The sequence below is a fragment of the Capra hircus genome, chromosome 24 (assembly GCF_001704415.2).
Source record: "Capra hircus breed San Clemente chromosome 24, ASM170441v1, whole genome shotgun sequence".
NCBI classification, from domain to species: domain Eukaryota; kingdom Metazoa; phylum Chordata; class Mammalia; order Artiodactyla; family Bovidae; genus Capra; species Capra hircus.
This window is the reverse complement of record NC_030831.1, coordinates 61,212,622-61,228,435: the sequence shown is the minus strand read 5'-3', so window position 1 is coordinate 61,228,435 and position 15,814 is coordinate 61,212,622. Positions and strand designations below refer to the sequence as shown.

Here is a 15,814-nt window from a genome sequence, read left to right as displayed (position 1 = left end):
TAGTACTTCACACAAGTTATTTCGGATAAAGCCACAATTAATTTTTTTCTCATTTTAAGTCAGCTAAGAGCATGGCTTCTTGAGAGGAGCAGTAACGATTTTCAAACTAAAGTTTCTATGACAGCTCTGCAATCACAAAGAACCCTGAGTCCAAAGCCTTTCAGTTCATTAAAGACTTTCATTTTACTTTGCCTAAATAAATATTTAAATATTAAAAAAAAAAACACAAATGGTTTCCAAAGCCTTTTTGAGAATCACTTGGGCCAAGTTATAAACACTAAAATTTAACTGAAAGGTGACCTCAAGAGAATGAAGTTCTCCCCCGACAAGAACTTCTCAAAAAAAAAAAGCAACTGATAGACAAACTATATAAACAACAGGTAATGAGCTCAATTTAAATACAGGAAAACACTCGGAAGCCTTCAAAGGCGACTTCCTAGTCTATTCTTAACTCCAACTACACATATGAACAAAGTGATAGGAAGCGACAGAATTAAAAGTAAGTTACATGTAAAATTCTAAACACAAATGTGGTACAAAACACCCACTCAAAGGGTCTCATGTAAAACAAATGTTAATTCTCTTCTTCAGGAAAAGAATTACTACATAACCCTTTCTTGTTGGGTGTCCTACATGCCAAAGGGATAATTTCTGGGGATCTCCTCCCAGCTTAATGTAAACCTCCATGACATGTGAAGCCTTGATAATGTTCTCCTGATAAGCGAGACCACCTTATAACAAAGCCCTTTTGTTCATCAACAATTACACTTCCTCGCAAAGGTTCAAGTGGACTCATGATATGGTAAATTTTGTTCTATGTCAAAAGAATACCAACAGAGATGTTTGATATATCAACTTTGGCTTAAACTCAATTTTGTATAAAATGTGCAATTAGACATCTTGATCAGGCACCTTCCTTCTAGGACTCCTGTATACAGGCTTCATATTCAAGAACAGGCTGGATGCTGTGTGTGGCTTCCCCGTTTTACGAGCTGCCTTTACAAGCGTATACACAGAGGGGCACACGTATTATGCTGTGCGCACTACAGCAGAGCAAGCAGGTTCAGCGTGAAGTAACAATCACTGCTTTTCATGAGGAGCAGAACAAAAAGATTCAAACGAGCACACCAGAAACTTGAGATGTAGCCAGAAAGATGATCTGTTAACTTTACACCAGGATAAGTTCAACAAACAAACAAACAAACAAACACAACACCTACATATCATCCACTCAGAACATTCTGGACACACTTGAAGAGACAATCAAGGGGAATCAAAGGTTTAAATGCCACGACTAGGACACCTAAAACCCCACGGACATTCATCATGGTCAGCAACTCAACCATGAGGAAGATGAGGCATGCAGAGCTCTTTCCATGCAAAATATGTGCAGTATGTTCAAAATATGCTTAACACAGCCCTTGCTTCTTCACACACACACACACACACACACACACACACAGGCATTTACCATTCTCATGTTAACAAAACACTCACTCCAAGCATGATTACCATTTAACGCTTTCATAAAATAACAGTATTTTATAAATTAAATGAGCCACAAGAGAGAAGAATTTAGTTGTTGCTCCTACATTAAAAAAAAAAGTCACCTATTTTCTAGGCCATAATCTTTTTAAAGGCTTGTCATCAGGTTGGGGCATTATCTTCAGGTACTGCAAAAGCTATTGTATTACGATATAGTTTTCTTTATGAGGCCAAAATCCATCAGAAACCCACCTGAATTATAGAAAAACCTCAATTAAACATAAAGGAACATCTCACCAGGAATGCTACCAGTCTTGCATATCTCAATGGAGGAGGGAAGAGCTCTTCATTCACAGCGACTAAACTGCTGCTAGAACCCAGGTGTGGACCAAGAGCATGAAGCTGGAGGGAATGGCTGCAGATGACGCGATTACAAACGGGACTCTCTCCACCACCACCTGCAGCCTCAGTGCAGAAGTAATCTACTACTTTAGTGAATTGGGGGAAGATGTAACTCCCGACTTAACTATTACACTAACCTTGTTTTAAATAAAATTCCTTACCACTAAAACATAATTCTTCAAACCAGCAGAGGAAAAGGACATAAAGAAATTATTAAGCTCAAATATACAGCCAGGACCCGTAGCTCCCTAATTTAGCACCAGCTAAAAGAGAAACACTAGTCCCCCCTGGTCAAGAACTTGATCTCATGTATCAATTCTATCCCAATGAAAAAATTTAAGATCTTTAATCTAGAAATGAAAAAAAGGATGCGGAGGATTTTAGATCGCACTCAGTGAGAGACGGCAATCAAAAGTACTACTGTGACCCCTATGTATCCCTATTGGAAGTCACATAGTCAGTTCCGACTATAAAGGTTAGAGGGGAGAAACTGAGAGAAAGAAATAGGCAAAACCACTTCTGATGCAAGAAGTACACTTGCAGAGGAGACTGAAACAAAGCCAAGAAGCGCTAAGGGAAAGCGTCACTAAAGAGGATCGTGGCTGCCGGGTTCCACCGAGGACTAAGTGGGCAAAGAACAGGACGGGGAGCAGGAGCAGGGCACCGGCCGACCCGGACTGAGCTCCGGGTGGGCGCCGCCGGCCGCGCAAGGCCGGACGCAGGCCGGGTGCTCCGGGTTTCCCGCGGTCCTTTCCCTCCGCTAGTTTCACGGCACGTGAAGTTGCCCTGCAGCCCCAAGCCCCGCAGCCCGAAGGCGGCACTGTCACTGCAGGGCCCCTCTCAGGAACGTGTGCGCCCGGGGCCCCGCCGCCTGCCCCGCACCCGCGGCGGGAACCGCTCGGCTGGGTCCCACCGGTCGTCCGCGCGAGCGGCGAAGGGCTAACAGAGCCCCGAGGGCGCACGGGCAGGTGACCGCCTTACCTGCGTAGAAGCGGATGAGGCAGCCAACCTCCGAGTCCAGGCCCTCCTCCTGCACCCTCCACAGCGCCCCGAAGCCCAGCTGGAAGAGGTAGTCGTTCTGGATCTGCAGCGGCTTCTCGTCCGCCTCCAGGCGCCGCGCGGTCTCCCCGTGCAGCTGCACATACAGGGTGGGCGGCGGGGGCGCCTTCTCCGCGGCCGCCGCGTCCCCGCCCGGGCTCTCCTCCGCCGGCCGGTCGCGGGCGGCGCCGCCCGAGCCCTCGACGCCCCTCGGGGCCGTCGGCGGAGGTGGGGAGGCGGCCGGGGAGAGCGGCCGGGAGCCCGACGAGCGGCCGCGCAGGCGGGGCTGGCCCGGGTCAGCCTCGAGCTCCTCGGACGACGATGAGCAGTAGGGATCCGGCGGGCGCGACGCGCCCTCGGCGCCCGGGCTCGGCCCGGGGCTCTCGGGCTCGGGGGTCCGGCCCGCGCCGTCCGGGGCCCGCGGGGAGCCCGGGCTGCAGCCCGCGGGCGCAGGGCCGGCGCGGGAGGCGCGGCGCGGCGGCGGCCCCCCGACGGCGGGCAGCGCGGCCTTCCCGGGCGGCGGCCCCGCGGGGGCCCGGCCCGGCACCTTCAGCACGCCGCCGGCCCTGGGGCCCGCCTGCAGCAGGCGGGAGGCCACCTCGCCGGCCGTGGTGTCCAGCGTGCAGAGCACCGGGCGCAGGCGGCTGGCGGCCGAGTGACGGTCGAGGACGTGCACGCAGCCGCGCTGGAGCTGGTGCCGCACCCAGTCCCGGTCCGACGGCTGCAGCGGCAGCATCTGCCGGGGTCGCGGGAGCAGCGCCCGGCGGTCCAGGCTCCGCGAGCACGGCGGCGCCGCGGCCGGGCCGGGGGCGGGGAGGCCGGCGGGGCGCGGGGCGGCGGCGGCGGACGCGTTCCTCTTCAGCCGGCCTCTCCTCAGCAGCAGCGAGCTGGCGCCGGGCCCCGGGGCGGCCCCGCCGGCGGCGGGCAGGGGCGCCGGGCCGCGCCGCCGCCTGCGAGCCGCGCCTCCCGCCCGGCCCGGCGCCGCGGTCAGCGCGGGCCCGGGGCCGCCCGCCGCGGCCCGGCCCTCCGCGCGGGTCTCCGCGGCCGCGGGCTCCATGGCGGCGGGGCTCGGCGCGGCCCCGGTTCGGGGGGCAGCGGTCGCACAGCGAGCGGGGGGCGGCGGCGCCGCCAGTGGCGTTCGCGCGGCCGTTTCGGGCGATTATGTGGCGGTTCGGAGCGCTCCGTCGGCGTCTCGGTGTTCCATCCCGCGCGCCCGCCCGGCCGCCACCGCCCCCCGCCCGCCCCTCGCCTCGCGCAGTCGAGCCAGCCGCCGAGCCGGCCTCATTGAATATTAATCGCGCGCCGGGAGCGCCGGGCGGGAGGCCGGCGGGCGGCGCGCCTCATGAATATGCATTACCCGCGTGACGGCGACCCCGCGGGCGGGCGCGCGGGGCGGAGCCTCGGGGTAAACAAGCGGGACGGCGTCGGGGGGCGGGGCCGCGCCGCCAGGCCCGGGGGCTTCCTGCGCGGGCCCGAGAGGGGAGGGGCCGAGAGACGGGCGGTGCGCGATGCCACCTGGGAGCTGTAGTTCCAGGCCGCGGTCAGGCGTCCCCGAGGGGCACCGTGGCGAACTACAAGTCCCAGAGATCCTCCAGCACCGCCCCGCCGTGCGGCCCGCCGCGGGCCCCGGACTGTGGGTCTGGTGCCCTCTGATGGATTCGATGCTCAGCGGTGTTCGGTTCATGAACTTGTAGTTACCCGCCCATTCCTGCTCCCCGAGGCTTTCATTTTCCCCGCTGGTTGAGGCAGGGCTCGAACAGACTCCAGGCGGCACGAAGGTCCGGGCGCTCGGCCTTCCCCTCACCACCTATGAACTCGCCCGGAGGCAGTCGTGCCGCCCCGGCCCGGCCCTCTGCAGCTCCTGTGTGAGGAGAACGGCCGAGGACCGGGCCCTCTCCCTGCTCAGCTTGAGGTCCGAAAGGACTGAGGACACGGGAGGCGATGGGAAGCAGAGGTAACGCTGGAACGGAGACGTGGGACAGAAGAAACGGGCCCTGTGTTCTCCCTTGGTTTTTCCTTCAGTATTCAGAAAAAATTACATTCTGCGACCACAGTGTTAGTCGTGGCGTAAAAAGTTGTACTTTCTTGTCGATTGAAACAATATTGTAGGCTGGATTAGAGCAGGTTACTCTTTAAAAGAATTTGGTAAACCTTTTTAATTGAATTACCATTCCTCCGTATTGTTTCATAAATCTGGATTTTTACATATAAGACTTGTGCAGCTGCAAACAATCCCGGGCCTGCTTAACATCAATAAAGTTACTTAACCTGGGGGTGAATTGGGGGTAGGGGGATTGAGGAAAGAGGAAGGAGAGAGAAACAGGGAAGAAAAAAGAAAGAAACTGGAACTTGTGGCTGAAATAATAGAAACTAATAAGGGCAGAGAAAGGTGTACTTGGGTTATCTACACAGTTTTACTGAAAAGTAGAAGTTACAGGACAAAAAATATTATCTTGATTCTTGAAATTCCTGTAGATGACTTTTTATATTTTTCTTTTGAATTATTATCTCTTGGCCTCATGAAACATGTTTATTCCATTTCAATTCAATCAACAGTTCAGAATTACTTCTGTAAAATTAGAGAGAATGCAAATTTTTCCAAGAGACATAAGATACAATTAATTTAACAAACAATTATAAACATACCAAGCAGTCTGTTACAGCAGTGGAATAAATCAGACACTGCCCTTGCCTTTACAGAGTTTATAGATTAGAAACAAAGAGGTTCAACAGGTGAGAGGGGTGTGGACGAGGGGGAAACACCAGGTGCCAAATGAAACTGAGTTAAACTTTAAAAACACGTTAAATTTCAGTACTAAAACACGGACTATTTACATTTCTGTATATTTTTTAGTTCCTTCATGGATTCCTATAAGCCTCTTTAATTTTTTGTATATTAAGAAATACACATTAAGTCTCATATATCTGCTTTCTAGAGTTATGTTTATGTAACTAACGTGATAAAGTCAAGGGGAGTTTGTTCCAGTCAGAGACACTGTCGGCCCTGGCCCAGGCTCCATGTGCGCCCTCTCGGGCTACAGCGCTGCCCTTATTCAGCTCTGGGCCCTGTGCAGTTTCACAGTCAACATCACTCTGCCTTTCTGTCCTTTAGGAACTGTGTTTACCCCTTGAAGGTATATGTAACCAAAAACCTCCCCTGGAAAAAATGAAAGAAAAAGCATTGGCCAGAGACTTTAGTATGCAAAGCACTGGAGCAGGGAGAGAGGTTGGAGAGTCTTCTTACCTACCTGCCAGATGTGGTATGAAGGGTTACTAACATTGGGAGGAGATAGGGGGCAGCGAATTACGGTCAGGTATCTCAGGGTGGAGAAAAAGGAAGTCCAGTCCAGCCTCAAAAGCAGTGGGTCCTTTTTGTTCTTTTGATGGAGGGAGGGAGAACGAAGGGTATAATTTTTATGTCGAGAAACTATTTCAGGCATAGTGTGTATAATCTACAAGAGATCATATCCCATTGTATCCAAAGGCATGAAAATCAGGGGAGAGCAGAAGGGCAAGGGTCCACAGTGTGACCCATCCCTGGTTCTAGGGGTCCTCAACCTCCCGGGTCTGATGCCTGATGATCTGAGGTGGAGCTGATTAATAATAACATTAGAAATAAAGTGCCCAGTAAACATAATACCCTTGAATCATCCCCAATCTACCCTCCCACCCCTGCCCTAGTTCATGAAAAAAATGTCTTCCACGAAACCCATTTCTGGTGCCAAAAAAGTTGGGGACCGCTGCCTGGTTCCACTTCCAAACCTTCAATAAAGTGACTGAACGTGGCGGGTGAGAGGCGAGAGAGAGAAAGAAATAGGAGTTCATAAAGCATAGACAGCCCCCTGAACACCAGACCCACTGGAACCTCAGAGTGATAACAAGACAGTGATGATGACAGTGGAACTTGGAGTTTGCTGGTATCACGGAACATCCCCCAGACCATGAGCCAGGCCTTGCTGTACAATTTCTCTGAATGAGGAAAGGATTTCAGTGGAGAACAAATATTTTCCAGATACCCATGAAATTGCAGCTTTTCCTACTTAACAAATAGAATGGGGACTAGGACAGTATCTTGAAACCACGGTAACTCACAGATGCTCCCCAACCCTCTAAAATGTCCCACATGTACAGTCTAATACCACAGTTGTAACTAGCCTCACTTTTCAAAGAATGACATCTTTCAATGTGAAAAGATAATTCCCCAAAGAAACAACAGATGTAAAAGTTGCAAACCCTGATGCCAACTTGTTAAAATATTTTCACAGCTAAGTATAGAAAAAGAGAATGTAATTTTCAGTTTTTCTGCTACAGTTTATTTTATGCTGTGTGATTGATAACTGATTTGCTGTGTTTTGCTCCTGTTTGCATCCTTAGATCCAAGATAAAAAGAAGCCATCTTTGGAATTTTTTTTCTAATATAAGCAGTTGGAATCTTAATGGAGGCATGAATTGATAGAGGATGGTTTCAGTCGGAATTGTTAAGTTCTCAGCTGTGTTCAGAAATAAACTCAGAAAGATGCAACATACCATGTAATACGTTTAGTTAGTACATGATAACAGGGATCTAATTATAGTTTCACATTTCTATATCCTTTGAGCTACTAGTGGTTAACCATCCCTAAATTGCTCACTATTTACTCATTCTCTTTTACTTCGATAGCAAATAACTACTCAGTGCACTGAATGGGCCCAGGGTGGCCAACCTGAACACACGTTCCCTGCTTGCTGGCAGGGTGACACCTCAGCTCTCTAAGGCTCGCCCACGCCTCGCAGACTTGCCATGTGGACTCTTATCAAGATTGCCCCTGGCACTGGGTGGCCTACTTCATACACACGGCCTGATAGCTTTTCAGATTTTAGTGCATGCTGCTTTGTCCCCTAATTCTTTGTCTCTTTCTCGTTCCTCACAGAAATAAATGGGAGATGTTTCTTGTCACAACCATGAAGTATTAGAGAAAAAAATTGAGGCCATGGAATCCTACCACTTCTGGTAACAATGTAAATTACCTGGGACATTCATTCAACAAATATTTATTAAGCTTTTAAATGTAGGCATCATTTACCCCGCCCCTCACCCCCACTGAATAGTATAGACAGAAATACCTTCCCTAAGAAAGTTTATATGTAGGCATTGTGATTTTTTTTTTTTAAGCTTTAGTTAAAATTGATCTACTTTCTTCTTTTGTAGAGATGGTTCTTATTTCAGGCAAATGGGATATACGAAAACCTAGGTATGTAAACTATACATTAGACTATAGATATTTTTTCCCAAAGTATTCTTTATTCTTTCTCTTGTATGACTTCATCAGACAATTGTTTTAAATACTGGGTTCCTATAATATTGATACATGTAAATATATTCATTGTAAAAATCGATGCCCAACTTTTAGAATCCTATTTTAGGTTCTAACAGTAGCCTAATACTTCTTTCAATGAAGATTCACATCTAACAAGTATCCTTCCTACAACATTCCAAAGCTTTTCCCCCTGAATCTTCCACAATTAAAAATAAAAAAGTATCCTCAAGAGGGGGGGCTTCCCAGGTGGCTGGGTAGTAAAGAGCCCCCCCACCAGTGTCAGATACGTGAGAGACCAGGTTCGATCCCTGGGTCGGGAAGATGCCTTGGAGAAGGACATGGCAACCCACTCCAGTGCTCTTGCCTGGAGAAGCCCATGGTCAGAGGAGCCTGACGGGCTACAGTCCATGGGGTCACAAGGAATCGGACACGACTGAATCGACATAGCACACACACACACATCTTCCAGACGATTCTCCTGTACTTAGAGGCATTAATTATACCCTGAGGAATCAGCATGGGGATTCTCTTTCTCTTTTTTTGCCCCAGAATAGATTATAAGAGACACGCTCAATCCCTGGAAATCTTGCTCTTTTCCCGTTTCTCACCAAATCCACTGAGCTGGACTGCTAGATGTATTTGTTTCTTACAGCTACCATAACAAAGTAGTATGACCTGGATGGCTCCAACAACACAAACTCTTACAGTCTGGAGGCTGAAGTCCAAAATCACAGTGTTGGCAGGATTGTGCTCCCTCTGAAGGCTGGGGGTTGGATGAGGGATTCTTTCTTGCCTGGTTCCGCTCCTGGTAATTGCCAACCTTTCTTATCCTGAAGCTACGTTACTGCAGTCTCTTCTCTAGTGTCTTAACAGCATATTAAAAAGCAGAGACATCACTTTGGCAACAAAGGTCCATCTAGTCAAAGCTATGGTTTCTCCAGTAGTCATGTACGGATGTGAGAGCTGTGCCATAAAGAAGGCTGAGTCCAGAAGAACTGATGCTTTTGAACTGTGGTGTTGCAGAAGACTCTTGAGAGTCCCTTGGACTGCAAGGAGGTCCAACCACTCGATCCTAAAGGAAATCAACCCTAAATATTCATTGGAAGGACTAATGCTGAAGCTCTAATACTTTGGCCACCTGATGAGAAGAACCAACTGATTGGAAAAGACCCTGATGCTGGGAAAGATTGAAGGCAGGAGAAGGGGACAACAGAGGATGAGATGGCTGGATGGCATCACTGACTCGATGGACATGAATTTGAGCAAGCTCTCGGAGATGGTGAAGAACAGGGAAGCCTGGTGTGTTGCAGTCCATGGGTCTGAAAAGAGCCAGACACGGCTGAGCGACTGAACAACAAAAATGATATGTAAGGTCGGAAGTCAGAACTAATTCTGGTCCTGGTTCTGTACTAACTAGTTAACCAGGAACTTGGAAGGCATTTGGCCTCAAGAAGGCTTCAGTTACTGATTTATGAAATGAAGGAGTTGAACAAGATAGCATCTCTAAAAATCTCTACCAGCTCAAGAAACTTCTGGGTTTTGGCTGAAGGCAAAATTGTCTTAATTGGAATATTGGCAAATGTTTTTGTTAGTCACAAAGCAGAGGCTTTCACATTTAGATGACATTAATTTGAAATAAAGAGGCTCTTAAGGCTGATTCTTGCCATTTAAAAGAATTTCTAATTCATTTAAAATAACAGCAGGTTTATTTTGACATTTAAGGAAACTGCTGGGTTGTCAGTCCTTGAGAATATGAATTTGTCACGAATAGGAGCCAATCTGTGACAGTAAGATCCACAGCCTCAGACTTCAAACTCCAGGGTCTTTATCAGTTTTCCCTTTTATGGTCACGAGTGGGTAGAAATCTCAGCACAAAGCAAGGTCAGCTCACAGAGGCGGGAATATCAGTCCAGTGAGCACTGTTCACCAGGAGACACAGAGGAGCTGGTGGCAGCCACGGTTCCTGGTGCCACAGCCGGGCTCAGCCCAAGTGTCCACCAACAGCAAGAGAGAAACGAGTGCCAGCGTAGTCTGAAATACCAGCACAGCAGGAACAGTGACTGAATCGCCACAGTGCTGGGCAGTGCGGGTGAGCCTTGCCGGCATGCTGAGCGAGAGCAGCCAGAGGCGGCAGGTGTGCCAGAGGGTCACGGTGGTGTCAGGCTCAGACACAGCCGCACTAACCTGCATGGTGTAGGGTACCATTTAGATGGCAAGACTGAAAGGGAAAGGAAGTAAATAACAGGCCAAGGAGGTGGAAGTGAGTGGTTTGTGACTGGAAATGGGGCATGGGCAGGGGAGGGGCCACCTGGGACACTGGCAGTGTCCTGAGCACCGACCCAGGCAGCGGGCATTCGGGTCTCTGCTGTAAAACACGTGTTCGGTCGCACATTTGTGCCTGATACACGTTCCTGTTTGTTTTGTACTTCAGAACAAAGGTTTTTCAAGATCAACTGTATGGCTTTGCTACGATCTGAATTTGATGGACAGGGAGGCCTGGCGTGCTGCGATTCATGGAGTCGCAAGGAGTCGGACACGACTGAGGGAGTCGCCAGGCCTCCCTGTCCAGCACCAACTCCCGGAGTTCACTCATCATGTCCATCGAGTCCATGATGCCATCCAGCCATCTCATCCTCTGTCGTCCCCTTCTCCTCCTGCCCCCAATCCCTCCCAGCATCAGAGTCTTTTCCAATGAGTCAACTCTTCACATGAGGTGGCCAAAGTACTGGAGCTTCAGCTTTAGCATCATTCCTTCCAAAGAACACCCAGGACTAATCTCCTTTAGAATGGACTGGTTGGATCTCCTTGCAGTCCAAGGGACTCTCAAGAGTCTTCTCCAACGCCACAGTTCAAAGAAACGGCACTCAGCCTTCTTCACAGTCCAACTCTCACATCCATACATGACTACTGGAAAAACGATAGCATTGACTAGATGGACCTTAAGCTTCCTAAAAAAAATTTAAAAAATAAAAAATAAATTAATTAATTAAAGCTTCCCACCACTTAACTCATTAAAATTTTATTTCTAATGTAAAACAGTTGAAAAATTAAAAATCTAAAGTAATTTAAGAGAACTTTAAATATTACTTAAGAGTAAATCAGTTCATTATAAAGTTTGGTCAATATAGAAAACTATAAAGATACGAAGTTGAGCAAAAAAAAAAAAAATCCAATGACCCAGAGTTATTTCCACATATTTCCTTTAGATTTTTTTTCTGTGTACTTTAATGGTGTCGAGATCATAATGATGTTACAATTTCCTGTCCCACTTTTCTCACTGAAAACTGCTATAAACATAAAAAAATGCACTATAAAGATAATATAAATTTCTAGATAAAAATGCATCACTTTGAAGAACCATGATTGATTTAAGCTCCAGAAAGTGAATCAGGTGGGACACTAGGCTGGCCTTCAGCATTTTTATGGTTTTGGTTTTGTTTTTTTTTTTTTACTATTTGTGGAAATAAAAATATGGTAAAAGCGGATTTTGCGAGAGTCATCTTTCCTTATCTCTCTGTCCTTCAACCACAATTTAGCAACATTTAAACCAGGCAGCATCTGACGTTCTTTGTAGATGATCTTGTGAGGAAGTGGAAATGAGGAAACGCTTATCAAGGAAACATTCACCAAACGCATACCATGTTTCATGCGGAAACAACGTGCCATGATGGGGTGGCCAGGTCTCGCAAATACAGGACAAGACACGCGGTGCCTGCCATATGTGCACATACGTACATGAAGCGTGTCACTGCCTGAGATTTGAATTGAGCCTGGTACTCTGCATTGCAGCCGGCAGCCCATACCAGATCACTGCCAAGCCTGTGGCAGGTTTTCAAATGTGATCCCTTTAACCCCTTTAAGACTTACATATGATTCTCATTGTAGGGAAGAGCTCAGAGAGGCTCAGCGTCTTTTCTAGGGTCACATGGCTAGAGAGGAAGGGAAGCTAGGGTGAGTATATGGAGACGACTCGAAAACTGGCAGCAAAACCTGGAAGAGGAGTAGAAAGGCGTTCACTTTCCCACTTTGTCCATGCGTCTTCGCGTCTACATTTTCCCTATAAAGTCAGAGTTCTGGGCAGAAGCACGGGGACCAGAGCCTGCGTCTCCTTGTTTGAGCCCCATGTGAGCTTGTGGGTCTTTACTTAACCTGAGTTGTATTTATTGACTTCGGCCATACAGTGATATGATCCGAATTGGGATGGTCCAGTTACGCAGACGAGCTCATTCGAGGAAGTCTGCCCTGGCATCTGCTGCAAGCCAGCTCTTTGTAAGTAAGTATGAGGAACAGGGTGATAGGGCATCGTCCATAAACCTTCCTCTTGGATCTACAATTTTAGAAGAAGTACCCACCTGCCCACCAGCATTGCTCTTATAAAAGCAGATGCCCTGGGTTCTTCATCAGGAATCAGCTTCTCAAACTGAAGTTTCTTCCTTCCTTTAGAATCACATAACCTGGGAGTGGAAAGAATGATGGGGGTAGTGAAGGCAGGCGGGAAGGAGGTAAGAAAGGAGAAAGGGGCTGATATTCCCTTATTGGAGTATATACAATTTTTAACATTAAAAATAGGAAAAACTCAAAATCTGACAATAGCTGTCTTTTGCCCCTGTAATATTTCAAAAAATGAACATTTTCCCATTACACTTTTGTATTCTGAAGGTTGATACTAATGTTAACATATGTTTTCTAGAATTGTAACCTACTTGGTTTCTGGTGCATAAAAGTATAAGAACCAAACTGTGAAGCTGGTGCATGTTAAGATTTAAATCAGGCAAAGGGCGCTGAAGGATAATAGAGTGGGAAAGCTCATATTTATATTTTCCCTACTCAGATATAAGTATTATAGTCAAGGTTGATTGATGAGATTTATAGTGAATATCAATACCAAAAAGAGTAAGGAAAAAACGAGCTTTGGTTCATGTATTAAATTTTTTTTAAATTAGAGACCCATAGTCCACAACTGAAAGACGCAGGAAGGTACATAAAATTTCCACAATAAGTGTTAGTTAATTTACGGTATTTTTTTGTATTTGCAGTCTGTTGTTCAGTCACTAAGTTGTGTCTGACTGCCGTGAGCCGCCCCGTAGACTGCGGCTCACCAGGCTCTGTCTGTGGGACTTCCCAGTCAAGAATGCTGAAGTGGGTTGCCGTTTCCTTTTCCAGGGCTCTTCTCAACCCAAGGATGAACCTGTGTCTCTTGCTGGCAGGCAGGCTCTTTACCATTCAGCCATCAGCTTTACCAGAAGCCCTTCTGTAGTCTACCTCAGGTGCATTTTAAACTAATTATAGTTACAAAATAATCATAGTTTTTATGTAGAACTGAACACAAGTTTGATTTATTTTTTTAATATTGTGCAGGATGGGTGAGATAGGCACTTTCAAATGATAAAATCTTAAGCCCATCCCCCCCAAAAAACGTAAAAGCTGATAAAACTCTAATCATTGTACTTTTAGATACATAAGACAGCTTGCATTAAATATACATCTATAGGTGTATTAAATTACTGATTTTTTTCTCAGATTAAAAGTCAGTTTCTAATCCAAACTTCAGGTGGGACTGTAAACAAAGACTAGGATGTGTTGCAAAAACAAGGCCTTATGTCCTTCTGGCACGTCCTGCTGACAGTATTCTCGTGTATGTACATCACTTGGCCCAATTCTCCCGGGAAGTCTGGGAGCTAGACACACGGCAGACATCATCGGGATACAGGCTGCTCTGGTTAGGGGCTCCCCCCAAAGAATTTGAGGACAAAATCTCCAAAAGGAAAACCCCGCTGAAAGTAGCCATATGTAGAAACAGCCCACACTAAGACTTGCGTATATTGCCACAGAGACCTGAAGGCTGTCCAAGTTCGCTCAAAGTGATTATAGTGTACGGCAACCTTGCCACTTGTGTGGTAATATAACCATCTGAAAGGAGGATGTTTTAAGAGAAGGGCTGCTACAATCTGAAGGGAGCCCAAGAGTAAGAACTGAGTAGGAATCCTCAATAATGAGGGTAAGCACACTTTGATCTGGGGCATCAGTAAAGATCTTCAAATCAGGGACTTCCCTGCTGGTCCAGAGGTCCAAAATCTGCCTGATAACGCATGGGATGTGGGTTCAATCCCTGATTGGGGAACTACAGTCCTGCACGCCGTGGAGCAGCCAAGCCCAGGCACCTGGAGAGTCCTGGAGCTGCGGCAGATCCCACGCGACCTCACTAGCACCTGATGCAGCCAAGTAAATACATAAGTGTTTTTAAAAACATTCTCAAATCAACCCAGAAGGGTGGGCCGGCAGTGAAAGAAGTCTTCCTATAAGAGGTGAGGCTCAGCGGGTCCTGGGGGACAAGGAGAAGTCAGTCACGCCAAGGGCCCCAGCAGAGCGCACAGCTGACTTCCTGTGCGGTTTACCTCTTTAGGTCTCACCTTCTCCTCTAGAGGAGTCTGTGGTCCCTTGACTGAGTTTCCATGCTGGTGACCAGCGCAGCCATAAGAAAGTAGGAGTCACCCTGCTCGTGGCCCACATAAAGTTCAGTTCCTTGTGGCTTCTCGTCCAGAAAAAACACAAAAGGCACCACAGTGCACATTCACCCATCAGCGGGAAGACAGGTCCTCGTGTCTTCTCTTTGCTATTTGCTAACAGAAATGCGAGGTTTGAGGCCCATGTCAGAGAATGAGGAACTCCCAGTCCTTCGAAGACAGCGCAAAACCTGGCCGGGCAGTGTGGCCGTGCGGGAAGAGCAGGCGGCCCGCCCTGGACGTGTGCGGCACGAGTCAGCGGGGCAGCAGACCTAACAGCCCAGCCGTCCCCGGGCGCGCATCCCAGAGGCCGGTCTCCAGCCCAGCCGTCCCCGGGCGCGCATCCCAGAGGCCGGTCTCCAGCCCAGCCGTCCCCGGGCGCGCATCCCAGAGGCCGGTCTCCAGCCCAGCCGTCCCCGGGCGCGCATCCCAGAGGCCGGTCTCCAGCACCCTGAACCTGGACCACGACCAGGAAAAGACCGAGGAGCGATGGTAAAGGACGCATTTGCGGAAGAGCTAGTGAGGGAAAATATCCACAAAGTCGTCTTATACACAACCTCGATTAAGAACAAGACCAGTTTCTGGCTAGAGAAAGCAGACCGAACGTCTCACTGAACTCTGATCTCTCAAGAAATCCCACAAAAATGGTAGTGGACGTTAAAGTGATAAAGGGACGGAAGGAAGGAAGCGAGGGAGGGGGTGGGGGAAGGAAGGCAGCCCAGGTCTGGGGGCTGAAGACCTGAGGGGGCGCTGGCCGGGTCAGCAGGAGGGCGGGGGAGCCTCCCGTGTGGGCGGGGCTCCTGGGGCCACAGGGCTACGGACCCAGGCTCCTCCGGGAGGCGGAGAGGGGCCCGTAAAAGAGGAGGCCGCCAGTCTATTCAGGAAGCACCGGTGTCGCCAGATCTCCTGTAACACTGGCCTTCCCTGCGAGACATCGATTGCCCTACAGAGTCTGCTGTTCAGTCTCTCAGTCAAGCCCGACTCTTTGCGACCGCATGGACTGCAGCACGCCAGGCCTCCCTGTCCATCACCATCTCCTGGAGTTTGCCCAAACTCACGTCCATCGAGTGGGTGATGCCATCCAACCAT

General features: G+C 48.6%; 1 protein-coding gene and 1 long non-coding RNA gene across 3 annotated transcripts in view; one reads left to right on the top strand and one right to left on the bottom strand.

Annotated features, from left to right (window-relative positions):
* PHLPP1 (PH domain and leucine rich repeat protein phosphatase 1) overlaps positions 1-3,982 on the bottom strand; it is a 232,987-nt gene extending 229,005 nt beyond the window's left edge. The window contains exon 1 of the mRNA XM_018039368.1: positions 2,869-3,982. Within this exon, the coding sequence (XP_017894857.1) occupies positions 2,869-3,982 (1,114 nt within the window). The remainder of the gene's footprint in view (positions 1-2,868) is intronic.
* LOC106503556 lies at positions 4,546-10,771 on the top strand. Of its 2 annotated transcripts, none has more exons than XR_001917191.1 (4): positions 4,546-4,879; positions 7,836-7,923; positions 8,114-8,156; positions 10,654-10,771. It is a non-coding gene; the product is annotated as an uncharacterized LOC106503556 (long non-coding RNA). The 2 variants fall into 2 exon arrangements; XR_001297258.2 differs by lacking the exon at positions 10,654-10,771 and adding an exon at positions 8,875-9,142.